The sequence below is a fragment of the Amborella trichopoda genome, chromosome 9 (genome assembly GCF_054954075.1).
Source record: "Amborella trichopoda isolate Santa Cruz 75 chromosome 9, AtrichopodaSantaCruz75HAP2 v2.0, whole genome shotgun sequence".
Classification (NCBI taxonomy): Eukaryota; Viridiplantae; Streptophyta; class Magnoliopsida; order Amborellales; family Amborellaceae; genus Amborella; species Amborella trichopoda.
In genome coordinates, this window is record NC_142344.1 from 10,350,231 (window position 1) to 10,372,122 (window position 21,892).

The 21,892-nt window shown below is 35.1% G+C and overlaps 1 protein-coding gene and 1 pseudogene across 2 annotated transcripts; one reads left to right on the forward strand and one right to left on the reverse strand.

The window, feature by feature from the left end:
- Positions 1-7,939: 7,939 nt before the first annotated feature.
- Positions 7,940-20,562, reverse strand: LOC18424254 (isocitrate dehydrogenase [NAD] catalytic subunit 5, mitochondrial). Of its 2 annotated transcripts, none has more exons than XM_011630641.3 (8): positions 20,407-20,562; positions 20,042-20,236; positions 15,142-15,462; positions 14,852-15,013; positions 14,650-14,724; positions 14,197-14,306; positions 8,577-8,649; positions 7,940-8,389 (listed from the first exon to the last, which is right to left on the reverse strand). In XM_011630641.3, the coding sequence occupies exons 2-8, from the start codon at positions 20,225-20,227 to the stop codon at positions 8,198-8,200; spliced, it is 1,119 nt and encodes a 372-aa protein (XP_011628943.2). In that variant the 5' UTR covers positions 20,228-20,236; positions 20,407-20,562; the 3' UTR covers positions 7,940-8,197. The 2 variants fall into 2 exon arrangements, with proteins under 2 accessions (XP_011628943.2, XP_006828907.2); XM_006828844.4 differs by having other exon boundaries at positions 20,311-20,508.
- On the forward strand, positions 12,704-12,819 carry LOC148780365 (U6 spliceosomal RNA; annotated as a pseudogene).
- Positions 20,563-21,892: the final 1,330 nt, after the last annotated feature.

Here is a 21,892-nt window from a genome sequence, read left to right on the forward strand (position 1 = left end):
GAGTTGAGACCAAGACCATAGCGTTGCAGCCTTTGACCCTAACCATGCTCGAGCCCTATTAAAAGATATTTTCTTGCTCGATCATTTTGGTGGTACCAACTGATGTTTGAAAACATTGTCCAAAATCCTATAGAGGTAAATGGAGCCAAAATGATTTTATTTATTATAAGTGAGGTGTTTACGCATTTGGGTGAGATGTTTATTATGCTAAAAGAATGAGCAGCTTCAATCAAAAAAAGGACACGGTTAGCATGCGGGCCAAGCCCTCACATGTACAAATATGGGCCTCTTAACAAATCTATTTTTGAGATGGATTTTTTGAGTTAATTTTTAAGGATATGTATCATTTGGGTGAGATATTTATTACGCTAAAAGAATGAGCAGCTTCAAACAACAAAGGACACGGTTAGCATGCGGGCCGAGCCCTCACATATAGAAATATGGGCCTCTTAATAAATCTATATTTGAGATAGATTTTTTGAGTTAATTTTTTTAAAGACATGTATCTAACATGGACATCATGAATATGAATAAATAAATAAATTTAAAAAACTAGAAATGATAATTCTATTAAGAAAATATTTGGAATGTTTTTTTTTTAACAACAATACCATTTGGACTGTTAGTTTCAATTGTTTTTAGATAGACCACCTATTTGCATCCATCTTTAAGAAAGATGTTGTATAATTTGGACCTCATATGTAGAAATGAGGTCCAGCCGGCATGAAACAATTTTCCATCAACAAATTTACCCAAAAAGAACAGTTACTTTTGAAGAATCTCTTCGCTCTTGCTGTCATCACCGATTCTACTAAAAATAGAGGAAATTATGTAGATATTCTTTGTTTTAATGATATTACAATATTACCTAAAATTTTCACTTATTTCATCTGAAGGTTTGTATATTACTTGTATACCCTAGCCCCAATTTTTTTTTTCAAAATTGCCCTTTTCTGTTGTTTCGGTGGTTTCCAAATTTTTTATATTTTGGATCCGAAATTAAAAAAATCAAATCTTCAAGATCCGAGAATTGTGAATTTTCATATTCTGAAGAGGAGCCATGGCTTTTTTTAATGAGATTATATACTATGAGACCATTATTTTTTGTACAAGGTGATCATGATCGTTTTTGGCTATTGGATGTGAAATCCAATAAATAAAAGTGTGTCACAACATTTAAAAAAAAAAAATTCAGACTTTGTTCCCAAACAATGATACATCATCAACCATCCGATTTCAAATCCAACGGTCAATGATGATTATGACATTCTTGTATCATAAGTAAATGGTTTTATTGTATACATTTTTTAAATTGTTTTTTCTCTCACAAAAATGTTTAGATTTTCAATAAAGATTGTATACTATACGACCATTTATTTATGGCACAAAGAGGTTACAATCACTTTTAGCCATGGCTATTAGAAATGAAATCCAATAAATAAATGTATATCACAACATTCAAAAAAAAAATATTTTGGACTTTGTACCCAAATAATGTCACATCCTCAACCACCCAATTTCAAATATGATGGCCAATGAAGATAGTGACCTCCTTATATCGAAAGTAAATGGTATCATTGAATACATATCATTTTCAATATCTAAGTATATGACAGGAAAGTGTACGTTTCGGATTGTCAAATTTGAAAATTCAATTTTCAAATAAATTTTGAAATTTCAAAATCTAAAATTGTTATGACACTACGATGCAATTTTTTGGTTTTGAAATTCCAAAACTTACAATGTTCGGATTTTTCAATTTGTGGATGACACTAGAAGGCAACTTTGTGATTTTGAAAATCCAAAAATTGCAATGTTCTGATTTTGCAATTTTTGGATTTTCAAAAAAAATTCATTTTTAAATATGTTTTAGATTTTAAAAATTAGAAAATGTTAGGGGATACTAAAATGTAATCTTTCGGACTTCAAACATCTGAAAAGTCTTAAAACGGATTTTGAAAATTCAACAAGGGCAATTTAGTCATTTAAAAATTGTGAACTACTATTGTAATAACAGGTAGAAAATGGATACAGATGTAATAATGGAAAATTTAACGATAAGATTAAAATAATATTAAAAAATAGATATATACGTAATTTTCTTTAAAAAATACCCAAATTGTTGAGCAAGTCCAAGCATATTTTAGGTTCCAAACCATAGAATAGGGTTGTCAATGGGCCTCAACCCTAGTCAATCTGGCCCTTAAAAGTTAGGCCCACACCACCAAATGTGGCCAAAAGGCCGGGCCAAGCTTGATGGACGGGCCGAGCATGAGGCTTGTGGGGCTAGGCTTGGACTAAGATCCGCCTAGCCGTGTCCTGCATGACCCTATATTTTTCTTTTTCTTTTAAACTTTTCTTTGTGTTTTCTATTACCCCGTACCCGGATCCAGCCAAGGCTTGGCCTAGAGCCCCTTTGGCCTGTCCGGGCCAGGTCAAACTAGGCCGGCTATCTAGGGACCTAGACCGGGGTAGGATCAAGACTAGCCCGGCTTGTGCCAACCCTACCTTAGAACATGTTCCTTTCTTTGAAAAGTCTTGTTTTAGATTCAAAACCTAGATCATGTGGGGGTAGTTTTTTTAGAAACGCTCGAGTCACCTAAGCCAAGTCACAAAACTACCCGCACTAATCAAAGTTTAAACACGAAACATGAACATTTTCATAAAAATTTGTTGTTCTGGGATTGGAACCAGAACAAGATAGGATGTTTTGAAAATATGGTCCCACTAAAGTTAATACAACTGGAAAACATTAGCCTACCCTTATGCAAACAACTATAGTGGTGGACCCCTATTTTGGGACCTTTACGTTTTTTTTTTTTTTTCTTTCAGTGTAATTCAGTAGGGTAGATAGACCCCTGCTCATTTTTTTAAGTAGATTTAGAGTTAGATTTTTAAAAAGGTTAGTAGGGTAGTGTTAATGGTAGGAATGGAAACCTCAATGTGATAACTAGGTGTGGGGATACTACCACCACCACAGCCAGAAATTTTATTTGCCCTAAACTCATTGCAGATCCTCCAAGTCCCAATTAAGATACCTAAGGAAAAAATTTCAAAAAACACGATAAGCATAGGTTGCCCATGAGTCGATGGCCAGATCCTGCCCTTTTAGATTTAGTTATTTCATCTCATGATGATGCCGCTTATTGCGTATATCTATCCTTCAATTTTGTAGTTAAAATAAATGAACAAGTATGCAATGAGACTATTTACTTTTTGTAAAAAGTGATCACGATTAATCTTGACCATTGGATATGAACTTGGAAGGTTACAATAATTGCAGTAGCCCAGCTCAAAGTTTTTAAAAAAAAAAAAAAAAAATTCAAACTTTATGACACACCGAAACTATCAGATTTCACATCATATAGTAATAAATGATTGTGACCTCCTTATTCAAATGATAAATGGTCTCATTGTATAAAATCCCAAAATAAATTCTGCCACAATTTCAATCTAACACCATTTTTTTCTTCATTCAAATTGAAAACCCGTCTTTACTACAATCTCTCTCCCAAGCAAATCGTTTTATAGGGTTTTTTACTTTCAAAATTTTCTACAATTCTCTTTGTCCGAACCGAGAGGATGGGTTTGCAAAATTTTAAGGTGGAACAAATGCCCTAAGGCCCCCATAATGTTTTCTTAAAACAAAGCACTTTTTGGATCTCAGAGCAAATAATAAACAAGAGTACATGCATCACTTGGCTCGAGTGACTTAAATTGGGAAAATTAGTAAAATGTTTGCTTCTTCTCTGTTCCAAATCCATAAAAAGAGTTTTTAATGATGAGAAAACACATTCCACACATATGAATCCAAAATATACAGGGGTATTTATGTTATTTTTCTCAATTGGCTTAAGTGGACCAAGTTTCACAAATCCCTTTTCTTCTTATTTAAGTGCAGTTTACATAAGGTGCCAACCTTAAACCATCAAAGCGAGGCACCCAGAGATGTACCTTAAACAATCAAAGCGAGGTGCACCTCTAAATCTCATCAAGAGATACAATTTTTGTGCCAAAAGCCCTTACGATGACCAAAAAAACCATATTTTCACCCTCTAATTATGAAATCAGAAGTTTATAGATTGAGCAAACCTATAAACACTTAGAAATTTTAAAAATTAACGGTCTAGATGTATAAGTTACAATATACATTATTTTTAGGACTTGAAATCCTTTTTTTTTTCCCATAACCATATATTTTGAGGTCAAGATGATCAAATGTAGGGTTTTCTTATATCAAAACAACATTTTCAAGTAGATCTTATTTGTTGACACCTTATATAAACCTTTCCCTCAGGGTTCCAAACCTAGAACTAATGCAATTTATATTTCTTAATAAAATAGTTGAGAATGAGAATGTAACTTATTGAGTATATAGTAACCATTTGTTGGTGAATTGGTTCATCTCATGGATTTCGAGGTGATTTGACTTCTTTAATATTTTTCAAAAAGCTTATGCAAACTTTCTTTTGATTCCCCATATTTATCAGGAATCACACGATTCCATAAAAAACTAAAACCAACTAGTTCTATTAAAGAACTAGGTGACTTAGCCCAATTCCTACTATTTTATTTTTTATTCTTTTAATTTATATATATATATATATATATATATATATATATAATTTAATTATTTTATTTTAAAAAAAGGGTGGTCAAGTGTCCCACCCCTCTCCTTGGGCAAACACAAAACTACTCCATCTAAGGACTCAAGGGGGTGAGCCTCTTTTATAACATTGTGCCACTTATGAAGTGTCAAATGTCTCCAATGAGGAACTAATGAAAGCAACGACAAACGTTTTCATAAGCTTTCCTCTCTTAAGTGGGTGAGCTTCTTTCAGTTATTCTCTCTCTCTCTCTCTCTCTCTCTCTCTCTCTCTCTCTCAATTCAAAGCACTCCCCTCTCGTCTTTCTTTCTTCTTACTTTTCCTTCAAGGAAATCTTGCAAATATATATCATTCTATTTTTATTAAATAAATTCCTATTTTATTTCCACAATTAATTTAAATTCAAATTTGATCAAATAAATATTTTATTTATACCCAATATCTTCGTCCATATCCATTCCCCAAAATATATTTTCCGTTATATTCTGTTGAGTCTTTTCTCCATTCCAAAAAATATTCATGTTTTATTGCAAATTCAATATTTTGCTTTCATGGTTTAATCCTCTCCATTCTCAAAGATATTCATTTTTTCCTTATAATTCACTATTTAACTATAAATTCAATGTAATGGACAACAAACACTTACACATGAGACATGTTCCCAGTACTTACATATTTTTATTAAAATAATAAAAATCATAATATAATACCTTTTTTTGAACTAAAAAGCTATATTTTAAAAAAAAAATATTATTTTTAGATATTTTTTAAGCTGAATCCGACCAATCCAGCCAACTAATCCGGACTACCGATCCACCTATGTGGACAAGGTTTTCGGATAGGTGATTGGAGGCACTATTCCTTCTTCTTTTTTTTTAACATTACTCAAAAAAGTTTGGGCACTTCATATTAATTGCTCAAACTTTTCATTCTTCTATACATAAGAGTATTACATGAGGGATATGCCCAGGATAAGTTAAGTGAACCATCCTTATTTTCATTGTAAATACGTATTAAATTGGGAAAAAGATGTACAGCCTCATCTAAAACCATAATCTCAAATAAGCCCCCAGACGTATAGAAAGATCATATATCCAAGTTAAAAGAAAAAGGGTGTGGTTCATATAAGGTCGCAACCTTAAACAAGTAGATCTATAAACATATGAAAATCTTGAAAATGGACGGTCTAGATAATGTGTTGCAAGTTGCACTATTTATGGGACTCAAGGACTCTTTTTTTATATATATTCATACATCTCAATATCGAGATGATCAATTAAAGGGTTTTTTAACATGAAAATAACATTTCTAATAGATTTTTGAGGTGTATGTGTAATTCAACATTTTAAAGTTGCAACCTTATATAAATTTTTCCAAAGAAAATGGATGTTTAACCCCTTCATTTATATCTTTCATTGTTCAAATTACAATATTTATTCTTCTTCTTTTTCTTTTTGTTCCTAATGACTCATTTGTCTAAAACCGTATAAAAGTTCTACATCTCTCTCGTCCTCATCCATGAACCTCTTCCTCCCTTCCTCAGGCAACATCCCTTGAACCCTCATCTCTCTTTTCATCGCATAGGCCTCATATGTAGATTAAAAGTAGCGTCTCAAATTCGATTTCTATGATGGGGTCATTAAAAAAAGGGCAAGAATGGCAATTTAGATAGTGAAAAAGGTAACAAGGGTTAAATATTCTTATCATTTAAATTTGACAAGGTCCACTGGGGTTTTTATGGACCTAGGGAGTTTATTTGAAATTATAATTTTAAAGTTGGGGTATACGTCTTTCTTCTTATTGTATGGCTTTTAATGTAACAGAACGGTAGATCAGGATTCTTAACCCTGATTAATTGAAAAAAGACCATGATGATGATGTCTTTCCCCCTATTAAATTGATATACAATTTGACGCACACTTTTTGGGTTGCACTAAAGAAAATCCTAGTTAACACTGAAAGATTAGCACCGCATCCAGGACCATTCGGATGTGATTGTGTGTGCATTTGGCATTATTTAAAAAGTTTAGGCTTGCATTGCATGGCATGTCTAGAGTTTCTGCAAAGGTTTATAATATACCATTGTTAACAAAAAATGGATTAAATATGCACTAATATCGATATGAACACCCTTGATTTGTGTGGTGTCTATGGCATTTGTCCTGGACAAATGATGAAAATTATCCACTAGCAACAAAAAATGTTGGGTTGAAATTCTCAGTATATGATATATCAGCAATCGGCAAGAAACAGTTCATTAAGGCCTTGTTTGGGGTTTTGGAAATTAAATTCCAAGAAATTCTTCCTTAAAAATGAAAGATTTCTAATGATTTCCAACAATTGACATCAGAAATCTTTCCATCATCCCCATTTTGAGTCTTCACCTCCCATCCTCTCCCTCCCTCTCTCTCTCCTACAAACCCCATACATAATAAGATCATTTACTTTTGATACAAAAAAGTCACAATTATCATCAATTGTTAGATTCGACATTGAGTGGTTGAGGGTGTATCATTCTTAAGGCACAAAGTTCAAAACAAAAGTTCATGAATGTTGTGATACAATTTCATCAATTAGATTTCACATCTAATGGTCAAAAGTGATTATGACCTTGTACAAAAAATAAATAGTCTTATCATATATAATCCCTTTTAAGAATTTGATAACTTAAAGATGCATACAGGTTGATTTCAAAATATTCTCCGAATATAAAATAAGGGACAAGTTTACAAAGAGCCTAAACTCTAAACAATCAAATTAAAACCTACCTCAAAAATTTCACTAGAAGAGGTTGTTTTGACGCCCAAATATACTCAAATTAATCATCTCGACATCAAGATGCATAGACAAGACAAAAAAATGGATTTCGATTTTTAAAAATAGTGCATCTTGTAAAGTATTTTTGGACCACAAACTTTTTTGATTTCCAAGTTTTCATAGATTTGTTTGATCAAAACTATTTTTGAAGCTTTAATTTTTATAATTAGTGATAGAAATACATTTTAAACCATTACAAAGATTTCCAATATAGAAACATATTTCTCAACACTATTTGAAGGTGGGCTGTACTTTGATTGTCTAGAGCCTTGGCTCTATACAAACTGCACCATAAAAATAATGATCCACAAGTGTTGCGCAATGGAAGTGAAAATCTACACAAGAAACAAAGTACTTTGAATTGAAGGGGTGGACACACATCATCTCACCCTCAGCCATAACTCCAATCCCAAGAGCGCACAGGCACACATACACCGCACGCACAAGCGTACAAACTTCCCCATCCTCAAGAAAAAGAAAGGTTAAGAATAGATGATGCTACCATTGTAACGGTAGGGAGCAGAACCAATCACTTGGTACTTATTAACATCTTATTTAACTTTACAAAACAATCTAATTTCCTCTCAGTCCATTCAAAGTAAAAAAAATTAAATGCTTAGAATTTTGGCTCTCTGTCAAGTAGAGGCGGAACGATGATCAAAACATGGTAAGAATCATACTAACATGATTGGGCTTCATCACAAAAAGTTATTTTGGAAATAAGAAACCAAATCATCATAAATTATCCAATTCAAAGGCAAGCTCATAAAGCCTCAAAGATTGTCACAAACTGCGTTAGTGTAATCAGTGGTGGAGGCATTGCCACCAAGGTCGACGGTCCTGTACTTTCCTTCTGCAATTGTTTTAAGAATGGCATTGTGGATTTGGTCAGCCTTGTCATGCAACTCCAAGTGCCGCAACATGCTCACTGCACTCAGCAACAAGGCAGTAGGGTTCGCGAGATTCTGTCATGGCAATGAACCCCCCTCATTAATCATTTAGTGCGAATCAAGTTTAAACACACTCTCTATCTCTCATAGACAAGAATGCACACACTAATCATAAAACTGGAATCAGGTTAAACAATTGCCCTCCCTCCATTTCTTCCCCCCTCCCTCTTGAAGGGTTGCAATGTGAATCAAGATGCCTTACCTTGCCAGCTATATCAGGCGCAGATCCGTGCACAGCCTCTGCAAGTGCAATACCTCCCTCGCCAATGTTACAACTGAAATTTTAACAACGAAGACCTTCAATGATGCACAGACAGGAACTGAACAAAGAGATAATAGATAAGAAAATATACATTCAGAGTTCAGTGTTCCCACATTTTTTAGCACTTCTCCCATCCTTGTGTCATAAAGACAAAAGGCACCCTCAGCCTGCAGAAACAGTATTGGAGGCAGGGGAGTTGAGGGTTTGTTCTGCTACCGAATGTGAAAACCCAAAATCTTGGTCGCAGTCATATGCAGGGACAGATGACATGTACACACATGCACGCGGGCACACACACAGAGGAACAGTATATTGCAGGTCACTAAATGTTGGTGGTCCCTCAAAATTAAAGATTTGGATTTTAATTCAAGAAAATTGCATACTTTAATCATAAACCTTGGTACTTGGATGGTGCATTGGAACTTGTTCCCTAAAAACCCATGCCAGGTTTGTAAATTTGGTAAATGGTGGCATTTTGATGCTAAATTTAAAAATATAGCATTTTCATGGGCTCCTTAACATCAGGGAAGAATAATCCTTTTCTCTTTGAGTTTGCTTTGGCTTTATCCATGACATGTCATATACTTCTCGTCTACAACCTTCCTTCAAACACATACCAATTTAAGTGGTATCAGATACGTGATCATGTACAGAATGTATCTGGGAGGCTGACAAATTGTTATTGACATAGAATGTTTGCTACTGAATAACAGAAAATCAGATACAATCTGCAGCAGAATCTAAACAAAGTTCACCAACCACATTATTTTATTTTCTTTTTGTTAAGTTCAGCAATATAAATTTAAACGTCCAAAATATATAGAGTCTGACACTGACTTGGGCTTGAATGGTTAATTGTTAACAGCTGCAACACTACATCCAAAGTTCGATTCGAATAATTTTCCTACAGCTGAACTACACAAAAAAAACTTCAGATAAATATATCTCTTTGTTGCAACGTAGCAAAACTACAACTTTAATTAAACAGTAGGGCTTAGGACACCCCGACAAGCAGGCATTAATCTATAGGCCCCTGATACCATAGAGCCACCATCATTGACCAAGGATCACAAATGAAGAGCGTGAAATCACATTCTGGTCAATTAGTATGACAATCTTTGTTTCTGGCATGCATGATTTAGGATAGGCTGTCTTGACTTGAGTTCAAGCACCTCCAAAAGGTTTGATGATTTCTTTTCTTGCTTTACTTAGGTTCATTTAACGGAACGTTAAGTCTGAAACATATGAGAGTTGTATTGTTTGTAATAAAATGAGTGAGACTCAATCAGGCGACAGCATTAAGGATTTGTAAACTAATTCTGGTGATGAAGATACTACTAACAAGTTTCATGATTATTTGACCAGTCATAGACGGACATATCTACATATCTACGTTTCAATAAAATAGAGTTGCTAAACCAAAAGATTAGCATATAAATGCCTATTATTCAATTTAAAATGCCTTAAATCAAGGGATGCCAGGCATCACTATCTATCTTACTAATGGAAACCTTATATCTTTAGTTTTGTATTTCTCTTGTTGAGTATAAACTATAAAAGGGCCAACTACAACTTAAAGCAGTTGCTCTGCCTAATTCATACAGGCCATCCGTCATATCTTCTAGGACTTGAAATAACTAGATTATCGTAGGGATAGTAGTTACATAGCAAATACTAGATTCAATACCAATTGCCAAGGCTAGTTGACCGATTCAAGACAATTGACACCCAACCTAAGCTGAATGTAGATACGTATCAAGCGACATTCAGTGACTCTTTAACCCAACCATGTGCAGAAGCATAGGCAAAAGCCTGGTCTATTTGGTCAGTTTGCGAAAGAACCACACAACTCCAATCTGACAACAGTTTTACGGTATCATTAGACACTTCTATCATCTTATAATCACGGGCACATCCAATTGCAGCACGGAATCTTCACTTAGGTGCGTATGGAGGCTCTAATCACACTGAGGTCCAAGTACAAGATCTATTGATAACAAATCCTTTCTGAAAGTGAAGTTGTTAGCAATTTGGCATCACAAGAAATAAGGAAAAGTATCATAAGCAGTGATCAAAAACTTGGACTTGGGCATGGCCTAAGCCCGAGTCGACCGGTCTATCTTGGTCAAGTCTCAAAAGGCTTGGCCGTTTGAGACTTGGCCGAGTCTATGAAACAATTCATGTAGTGACCTCAAGAACCAGGGAGACTCAGCCGGTTCCCAAGGTTTTTTATGGGACCCAGCACCCAGCTGGTCTAAGACTCTGCATAACTCAGGCAAGTTCAAATCGGACCAGCCGAGTTTTAAAACACTGTTCTTGAAGGCTAATACAGAGACCTATACCCTTGCCCTGGGATCTTATGGCTTAAGGTTCATTGAAAAATCTGGGAATATAGATTACGGGACACCATTCCATGAAGATAATGGGAACATGAACATCAAAAAGATGGTGTTCACCCACTTTTTGAGGTGGGTGAAGCACTCGAAAAAGTTCCAAAATGATCTCCTCCATTGCAAAAGCAATCCTCTCAGAGATAAAAAGAAAAAAAGATTTGGAGCTCCAAAAGTGCTCCAAATCTACTGCCACTCCAAAATAAGATCTAGGCCCTTTTTGGATCCCCAAATCAAATCTTATTTGAGGAAGCTAGTTCAAAAAAATCTCCTCAAAGAGGAGAGAGAGAGAGAGAGAAAGAAGAGGAGAAGAGAGAAGGAGCTTGGAAATTCTCCAAATCAATAGGAAAATTATGTATAACTGTTCCAGTAGCAACATCAAAAGTACACCCAAAGGAAAAATAGGGGCATTGATTAGACAACCATCTTGTAATCATGACAAAAGCAAATATATTGAGGTAGACCACTTCAGCAACCTAGATGCCGTCTCCAACCAGGAAGAGCAAGTCTGTCCTGCTTCTACAAAGCAGCCACCTTAGGCCAGCCAGCAAGAGGTGGACCACGTCAACCACCAAGGCAGGCACCTAACACCGCGAGTCCCATGCCCATCGTGGCTTGCCTTAACCTGAGGATTGGAAAGTGCCCGTGACTGAAGGGCTTTGATTATTCCCCACATTATGGGGGAGGAAAATAGTTGGGGTTGGAAGGGAGACAAGTGTTATTCCAAGCCCTCCATTGTATCATTTTTTTACCCAAAAAACCTTGAAACCAGGGATTTAATTGTTTCTTTAATTGATTGCCCCCCCCCCCCCCCCCCCCCCGGCCCCAAAAGAAAAAACACTAACAATTCGGTGATTGGCATATGACAATACCGATATGGTACATGAAACTCTGTTGGTGTGGTGTGTCATGAAACATTGATATTGGATTTGGATTTGAATGAATATGATCATTGAGATTCCGTTGTTTGACTCACACTAAAACAAGGACAAACATAATATGGACATCTTTTAGCACAAATCAACCAATACACAATCTAACATTTTAATCAAAAAACAGGCCCTCCATGTTCCAGACCTGGGACACCTCAAGCCTGAGCTTGCTGCCTAGGCAGCTAGGACTCTTAGAAGTGCATGTTGTATATTTGTATTTACACTCTGGTTGCACGCACACCAGCAGAACATTCTCACATTTTTTATTATGATCAAAGGAGAAGATTAAGTGACAATCTATCTTGATATACATTTTCACATAACATATTGGACTCAAATCATCACTTTGAAGAAGTGAACATGAGATAATGTCAACACCAAGATCAATCAAGAGATGTCTAAGCCAAACTGCATCACTAGATATAACTGAAACAATTTTATACTCAGTTAAGCACTGGATTTGAAATTTTATCATGTTTCTTGGTACTAACATGAAATAAATATCCCCAAGAAAGACAATCATGCAGTAGATCTTTTGGGGGCACACACACACATACACACGTGCATGCACACATACACATGCACAAAGACTCAGACGCTATCCAACCAGTACAAGAGGCCCCATTCATAAACACTCTTGATGCACAACCTAAATGTCATTAGTGATTATGAGTAGTGAGCAGCTGCCACCATATAGCAGGTTTTATAACTAGACCATTTTCAACAGAAACTAATGTGATTATTTTGCTTTATTTAAAGCATTAATATTTCCATTTTATGACAAGAAGATTAGCATGGCCCCTGTGCAAGGATGACACAAACAAATAGAGACAAGAAAAGGGAAAAGATATGAATCTTTTTAACTATTACACAAATTTTAAACTTTAAAATCAGAAGCTAATAAAGAATCTAAGAGAACAATAATACCATGTCCACAAAAGATCTTTATTTGCAATAAGACTGTGCATACAGGTCTCAAAAAAATTTAGAACTTAATTCAAATTTTCTCAATGTTTTATTATCCAAAAAACAGTTTCTCAATGTTATTCTCATTTTCTTTTGATACACAACAGGAAGTGTCACATCAACTTTCATGGAATGCAGCGTAAGGAACATCAACCTCAGAATAAATCGAGGGAGAATAAAGTAAGGTTGTTTGGACATCCCAACAAGTCCTGTAAGGCAAGCAGTTATCTATTAAAGCATGCAGTTCTTTGGTAATGAAGGGGAAAAAAGTTGTTTATTTCTTTTTCTTTTTTAGATCTATGGGTGTTTTAGTGGTTTCTTTGCCTAGTAGGGTACCAAAAGCCCACCAATGAATATAGGAGACAATCAGGGTCACCATATTTCACTCCTAAATGGGCAGCAGGGAAAAAATGGCCCTCTTAAAGAAATTGAAACTTGGTCCCTCAATATGGATCCTGAAGGAAGATACTTAGTTCAATGTTGCACCAAGATTTATCGAAATAACTATTTAACAGAAAAAAAATGACGGTATTTTTATGCTCGATGTTAAGTAAAAGAGCCATGAAGTAAAACAAAATCCATTCGGCTGTCAATTTGCTGTGATCCCCAACAGACATCATTTTGACACCAACTTCAGCATAAATATCACCTAAATTGTCAGTACTGCATCCATTTAAAGCCCTCTTCCATCCATTCCACAATATCCTAATATCCCACGCATGCCATTATATACTGCAACCTTCCTGTTTACAGTCGTCTAACCGAATCAATCTTTCATGTCTCCAAAGTTATATTTGGAGACATTCATTTCCTTTCTTACTTTAGTATCTTCTACGGAACCTACACTCCAGCTAGAGCATAGTGTGTATTTGCTCCAGCCAGAATATCCTTGTCCAATCAAGTCTTATCAAGTGGTGCAGGACCAACGTGTAACTTCTATTTCCCCAAGGAAACAGACCATACAGATGGTTTGCACACACCCCCCCCTCCCTCCATCCCTCATCCCAACCCAACAAAAAATTTCAACCGTCACACCATACTTGGATGCTCCAATCAGAGTACATGCAGAGTATGTTCCAGCCAAAGCATGGTTGCACAACTTGCCTTTTGTCATATTCCTCCGCTTTTTTATCTTCTGACTTACATTTTATGGTTGGTATTCTAAAAAGGAAATTTGAACGCATCCAATATGTTAAGTACATTGTTTGGACACATTAACAACTTCATTGTTAGTTTTAGGACACATAAAATCAAATAAGTGAGATGCAATACCTTGGTGTTAGACCCAAGCCACCAATCAAGCCCGCACAGAGATCACTGATGATGTCACCATAGAGATTTGGCATCACCAACACATCAAAGAGTGCAGGGTTCTTAACAAGCTGTCAAGGTGCAAAATATATGATCAAGAGTAATACAAAGACCAGATTATGAAAAACAGCACACAGCATTTGTCACTTAAATTCATCATATAGGACATTTTTATGAGACATTATTCTAGAATATTAGTCAGCACCGCTTACATTCTATATATGAAATAATTATTCACAAAAATACATTTTTAAAAGTTGGACATAGTCAACATTTAACTTCACATTTGATGAGATATATTACAGGATATTAGTTTAGACCACTTAAATTCAGTGTACGAGAAATCTGTGGGGAAATTATATCATTGAAAGTCGGACATAGTCAGCATTTAACTTGAAACAGAACTGAGCATACCATCATACAACAATTATCAATTATGACCTCCTCATAGGTGATTTCAGGGTACTTTTCTGCAACTTCACGACAGCACTGCAAGAACAGAACAAGAAAACCAACCAGATATGAGGAGATGCTCACAGCAGAGATGGGTGAGGGAGTAAAATAAACTCAATCCTAAAATTTGGTAAACTAAAAGGTCAGCTACTATATCTCACACCTTAAGAAAAAGTCCATCAGTCTTCCTCATAATGTTGGCTTTGTGGATAGCAGACACCCTTTGCCTTCCATGTGTCTTAGCATAGTGGAAAGCATATTCTGCCACTCTTAAGCTGGCCTGGCGAGTAATTATCTTGAGACTTTCAACCACACCTCTCACCACCTACCACATATCAAAAAAAAACAAGTTCAGTAAATATAGCCCGGATTAACAAGAAAAACTACAATTATCTTGATATGTGTACTTGGGGTGAGATACATTGATGTAGAGAATAATAAATAGAGACTCACTTGATGCTCTAGGCCACTATACTCGCCTTCCGTGTTTTCACGAATGGTGACCAGATTAACATCATCATATCGCGTTTTGTAGCCAGGAAGGCTGTAGCAAGGTCTGACATTAGCATACAAACCAAGTTCCTTACGCAGAGTAAGGTTCAATGATCTATGGCCCTTCCCAATCGGTGTAGCCATGGGCCCTTTCAAGCCAACACCATTCCTTCTAACTGATTCCAAACTCTCCCATGTCAGGAAACTCTCTGTTCGAGGATCAACTTTGTCCCCCACAAAGTGATCTTCCCATTCAATTGGCACTTGGGCAGCAGAAAATACCTATATACATAGAATTACTATGAACGCCAAAACTGAATTGATATACTTTTTGAACCAGTTCAAGGTATAGATATACTATCAAATCAGTATTCAACACAGTAAATAAAGACATTCATCATCAAAGCAGAAACCAACTAAACATCACAAAATGAACTATCATATGACAAAACATTGTAAGTCAAAATAATACAACTTCGTAGTCAGATAACAACATATGGCATAAATAAGGTTCACTAAATTGATACAAAACAAAAAAAATTGAATAGCAATTTAATGAAATGCAAATTCTAGGTGTTCCCCTTAGATACATGGAAGATTTGAAATACAGAAACGCATCTCTGGAAGGCATTCTTGGTTTCCAAAACTAAATGTGGGCAATAATATCTTTGTAAATAATAATAATAAATAAAAAATAAAAATTGTCTTTTTTTTTAAGTATAAACAGATTGCATTTCAAACAAATCACACAGTCAACAGACAAGATTTAAGATCACAAGACTATCAGCAAGTTGACAAGGTTCTGTAAATTCCTTCCATAAAACACATGAATCCTAGAGAATGTAAAATATTTTTCATCACTAGACTGAAAATATCAAATTACAGAGCCAAGAAGTACATGGATAGTATTGTTTATCTACTTCCAAACACAAGAATGTGAATCCAGGTTTTATGCACAGACGAATGGTAACCAAAACTGACAAAATTGCAAATTTAGAAACCAAATAATGCTCCATGACAAAGTGACCCAACCCAAAGTTTAACTCCTGCTGATCATATCCAACCTTCAATTCTTTATTGAAAGTTTACATGAATTGGAGAATGGTCTTGATATAAGACTGCTAGTATGTAACCTCTCTATATTAGCTTGTGGCACATGCACAGAAAAAAAGGATTGAGCAAAATTAAATGAATAAGTTGAAAAATATTTTGAAATAAATGAAAGTGGGAACAATAAAATAATAAAAAAACAGATTTAATAATATTAGTGTACATTCTTTAATCAGCATTTTGACAATTTCTAGAAGATAATGCCAGTTTTACTATTACAATTTTCAGAAAATATTACACTTTTTATTCAAATAAAGTAATGCGTATGGGCTATTACCAATAACAATAAGAATAAATTACATATTTCAGTCCTAAGATGGAAGTTCACAGAGAAACATAAGCAATATCAAAGCCTGATCTCTCTAGGAAAGCAGAAAGGGAAATGAGGAACATAAAGGATCTGTCGATAGAACCATCACATCACACACATAGTTCTCCTTCACATGTAATTGAGTCCAGAAAAATTTTCACAAGTGAGAAACAGGAAAAAAAATCAATTCCATGAAAAGAGATAAGACAAACATGAAGATGTACTTCACCAATGCATTCTAGATTTAGAACGTGGATAACAGGGATTGCTTATGAGTATGATTGGTGGGACTCTTTATGCAAATACTTCACAGAATGAAATAAAGCTATGGATAAATTGGAATGGAGCCCATATATTATTATATGGGTAGTTCTTGCAATATGGTGAACTGCTAGAGAGAAGGGAAAATTTTGTCTCTTTGCCCTTAGAGGCATCATAACCTTCAATATGTTCCATGGAAAATCTTACATGCAACTATTCCCTCTAGAAGGGGACAATAACAATAAGCATGCCCCACTTCTATTCTTGGTAAAATGAAGTTCATAATTTCATAAATACAAATCTTTTGGGTAGAGTTTTAGTGAAGTAATGAGACACACATTGCTTCTTCGATGTTTGAGGAGGATGCAAGAGATCATTGATTTGCATAAATCTAGTGTCATGGGAATCAAATCTTGGTGGATCTATAAAAACAAGATTGCTGGTTATTGACCATCTATAACAGTGGGCTACAATCATGGCTGCCGTCCATTTATATTCAGCAAAGACGAAATCACAGGATTGAAGACTCTTTGTGGTTAGTTGAAATTCAAAATCTCATTATGACCATAGAATTGAAGACTCTATGCGGGCTGGTTGGAGTTCAAATGCTCACTATGAACTTCAAAGGCCCTACTATAATTAAAGGTAACTTATTAGACATGATTCAATCTCTTTGCAAGGAATATCACGCCCTATAGACGCTAACAGGCACAATTTTCATCCTTTTATGTTTATCTAATTTCATTAGTATTGATATCCTTTACATTCCTGGTGAACCAACATGGAGCTCATAGTTTGACTCTAATAGGAAGGCAGATAATTTGGCTGATAGTTTGGCTACCACAGCTCTTGCAGGTCATGGAAATGTGAACTGTCGAAGAATGTGGCTAAGGCAATTACAAGTGAAATGAAGAACTACAGTCAGGACACACTTGGCCATCTAGCTTATGTATGTGCACTTATGGATAACGATTACAAGAATATTCTAAAGGAACCCGCCATCTATTATATTATGTATTTCCTTAGGTCAACTAAGCACTTGAAGTATTTCAAATGCCAGGAAACTATTTATTGAGTCACACTCATGCGCACAAGTGTTGTCAAGGCAGTTTAGAAGAATAAAATAAATTTGTACAATGGAAGAGAGTCACCAAACAAAAAATAGTGGAGGTAAGGTTTACAGTTATACGACGTGATTTTAGGTAGAACTGTGCTGAATGAATTTACATTAAAAAAATGAGAGCAATCATTTATATATGAGTACAAGAGTGGCAGAAATACCAATACCATTATGGGTTAAATACAATAGAAAGCCATTACAAAATAATACAATGCTAATGATATAATAGTAGATTAGTTGTATTATTGTATAGTGTGATTTTAAGCTGAAATATGCAGAATGATTTCAGATCAACTGAATTTTGAAAATAAGGGCATACATGTACAAGATTTACTGCCGATATGTTTTGAATGTGGCTTGAGAAAATGTAGATTGCCCAATTGAAAGAAAATACAGAGGAACAGTTTATTTTTCTGTTTGAAAAGGTTACATAGGAATGAAACTTGAGACGTAGTGCTATGAAAACCCAACTGCTACTGTCTTGACCCAAGCCCGATTCCTAAATGCAAAGGAACAGTTGAAAATGTGAAGAACATAAAGGAATAAAGTCAGAAAGAGGTATACTTTTAATTCCTTTTGTAGATGACCAAGGTGGATCAATAACCAGATGCATTGATGGAAAGGAAAAAGGGGCCAGAGCTTTTACTTTAGTCGTTGAGGATAAGAGAGTTGTGAGATTTTCAATTTTCACTTAATAGAAATGTGCCAAGAGCAATCTTAGTTTACATTAATATTCGTTTATTAGGAGGCAAAATAATAAAATGGTGAAGTTCCCCGAACTTATTCTAAAGATGAAGGAATTATTTTGACAAGTTCAAACTTCCATATTTGCCACTTTTCTCAAGCCTGGTATCAAATTCAAAACTTAAAATTTGAGAGAGTTTCAGATCTTTTTACTTGGAAATACAATGACCAGTCACATTGAACTGACCATTGTTCTATTGCTCCTTTTACATTAGTGAAATGTCATCATATTTTCATACCCTCCCTAAAATCAAATCCTGATTCCAGAAAAAAATTAATAGGGAGTTAGATGTCATGCTAGCTTCCCATTACTACATAACAAGTAGCTAATTTAAGATGTTTATGATGTAAAAGTATAGTTGCAGTTAAGGAAGCAATATGCAAATGAATACGTATTCTACAGCAAGGAAAACTAAAGTAGCATCATCCTTTGAATTCATTTTTTTTATTTTCTTTTACAAGTCCCATGATGAATTCATCTAAATGCTAATACGGTTCAGTTCACCCATAATCAGGATAGGACGCTACTAGTGTTCTGCATTTCCATATAAGAATAGTAGAACAAATATAATTTTCATTAGTTTGGAACATTAGATGATTTTCATCATTGCTTCGTCATCACCTATAGATATTAGAAAGTGTACTCTAGAAGCAATAAAACCAGAAGGAAAATTCAGCTGATTATAAGTTTTTGCTAAGCACGAAAATTAGGTTCCAGCTATTGGCAACGCATCTAGTGTACTTATATCAATTCCTCTCCTGACTCCTCCATGAGTAGCCGTTCCAATGTTTAGCAAATGAACAAAGAGAAATGCAAGTCAAATTGGAAACTTGCATAGCTCAAAGGATGTGCAATGAAATTATGAAACTGAAAATCAGGGTATTCATTTTAATAAATAACAAAAGACAATAATGGTGATCACATGATCAGATTAGGAATTCGAGGCCAATAAATTGTTGGCCCCCAATAACCAGATCATCCAGGTAAGAAAGACATTGTATGCAATTAATTTAGTAAATTTATCAAATAATATTCCAAGTTTCTAATCATAAAGTATTTGTACTGTTGCCAAAAACATGTAAGGTTCTATATAATGCCAATAAAACAGAAAAATTAATGCCAAAATCGCATAATATAATACAATAAACGAAGCAAGTGAAGCCCTCGGTGGAAATCAACCCATCGTAACATATAATTTGGTAAGACGATTGATACTAAAACCCAATAAGAGGAATTCAATAGTATCAAACCGAACAAAAAACTATAGAGAAAGTAGAGGGAGAATGCAAATGGAGGAGAGAAAAGAGAGAGTTACCTGCTTAACCGATTCTGCGATCTCAGGGCCAATTCCATCTCCGGGAAAGAGAGTCGCTCGAATGGGTTTGATTGATGAAGAAGAAAGACAAGAGAGGCCTCGACTGTCGCCAACACCAGGCTTAGCCAACTCTCTAAACAACCTGCTCTTTAGTAACCGCCTCATGGATTTCGCAGCAGAAGACATTGTGCCCCTCTAGAGAGAGAAAAAAAGAAGAATCATATGCATATATGTAGAGAGAGAAGGGAGATGTGCACAGAGAGACTTACTCCCCACCAAGGATACAAATGACGTCCAAACGAAAGAGGAAGAAGCAGTGTTTAACAAAAGGGGAAGTATTCAATACGACCGTCTACATTGCGTACCAGGAGCAGTGCTCATCGGATGTGAAATTTATTGGTTAATGGTAATGTATATGTCGTTGAACGGGCACGTCTGGTAAAAAAGGATGAAGGACCCGATTCTCGTGTGCCAATAATGAGTCCGGATTGACGGATCAGCAGTCCGGATTAGCGGATTAGCTGGATTGGCCTTAAAAAAAATTAAAGTTATTAAAATTAGTTTCTAGAAAATTTATTATAATTATTATATTAGATTTTTGTTTAGTAAATGTATTAAATTTTATTATAATTATTATTTTTCAGTTTTTTAAAAAAAATAGAGTTATTGGGGGGCTTGAAAATAGGGGTCTCCATTTGGACCGATTCTTCCCTTGGATAATTATTGAAGGTCACTCGGCAAATATGATTATTTGGCTCTTGAATCCATACTCCACTCCATTGCTGTTGTATGGTCTCATGGATGAAATCTTGCTTATATTTAGGGATGTCGAGGTTATTTTCACGTTTGAGGTCAGATTTCTTGGCCAACGAGACTGCATCAACTACTTGTCTCTCTTCTCTTTTTCCTTTCTCTTCCCTTGACCTCTCCATTCCTCCCTCTCGTTTTTTCCATTTTTTTCCTTTTGCCTTGTACTATTTTTATTACCTTGATGAAACTCGTACTTTCTCAAAAAAAATTATTGTATAAAAATACATGAATATTGGGACGTTATTTCTTATTTGAGTGTCTATTGATATCAATTTTAATACTAGGGATTGTATACAATGAGATCATTTACCTATGGTACAAGGGAGATCACAATTGCTTATAACCATTCGACGTGAAATATAATAGCTTGGATATGCCACAAAGTCCCAAAAAATTATTTTGACGTTTTGAATTTGGCTAATGCAATAAATGCAGCCTCGCAATTTCACATCCAATAGTCGAGATTAATTGTGACCACCTTGTACTAAAGATAAATAGTCTCATTGTATACTTTTTTTTTAATATTAATATTTTGTACAAATTTTGATACAATACTTTTGCATACTCATTTTGTGATGTTCATGAAAAAATGAGGGAGAAAGTGATTTTTTATTTTTTTAACTAATTTCATGTCAGTTCTATGCACAGATAGAGGTGAAGGGCTGTGTTAGCATAAAACTTTGCCAGATCTTTATATGAATCATGGAATTAAGTTATATGATCATGCTAGGGGTGTTCCTTGTAAGCGACCAACTACAATAAAATCTAGGTGTAGTGAGAAATGAGCAAGGGTTACCTACGCCATTCCCTGAAAGTGAACCACCACAACAATGCCTAGTTATTGTGATAAGTAGGCAAGAGTTCTCGTGTTATTTTGGACAAGCACAGATTAAGAAGTTAGAGTAAGAAAATATGATTCATCTAGCCACATGGGAAGTATGAACATTGACCGCTAATAGTATAGAGTTAGTGGATCCAAAGAAATAAACGAGAGTTAACATGGCGTGCTTGCAGGGAAATTAGGTGGAAAGAGGCAAAACT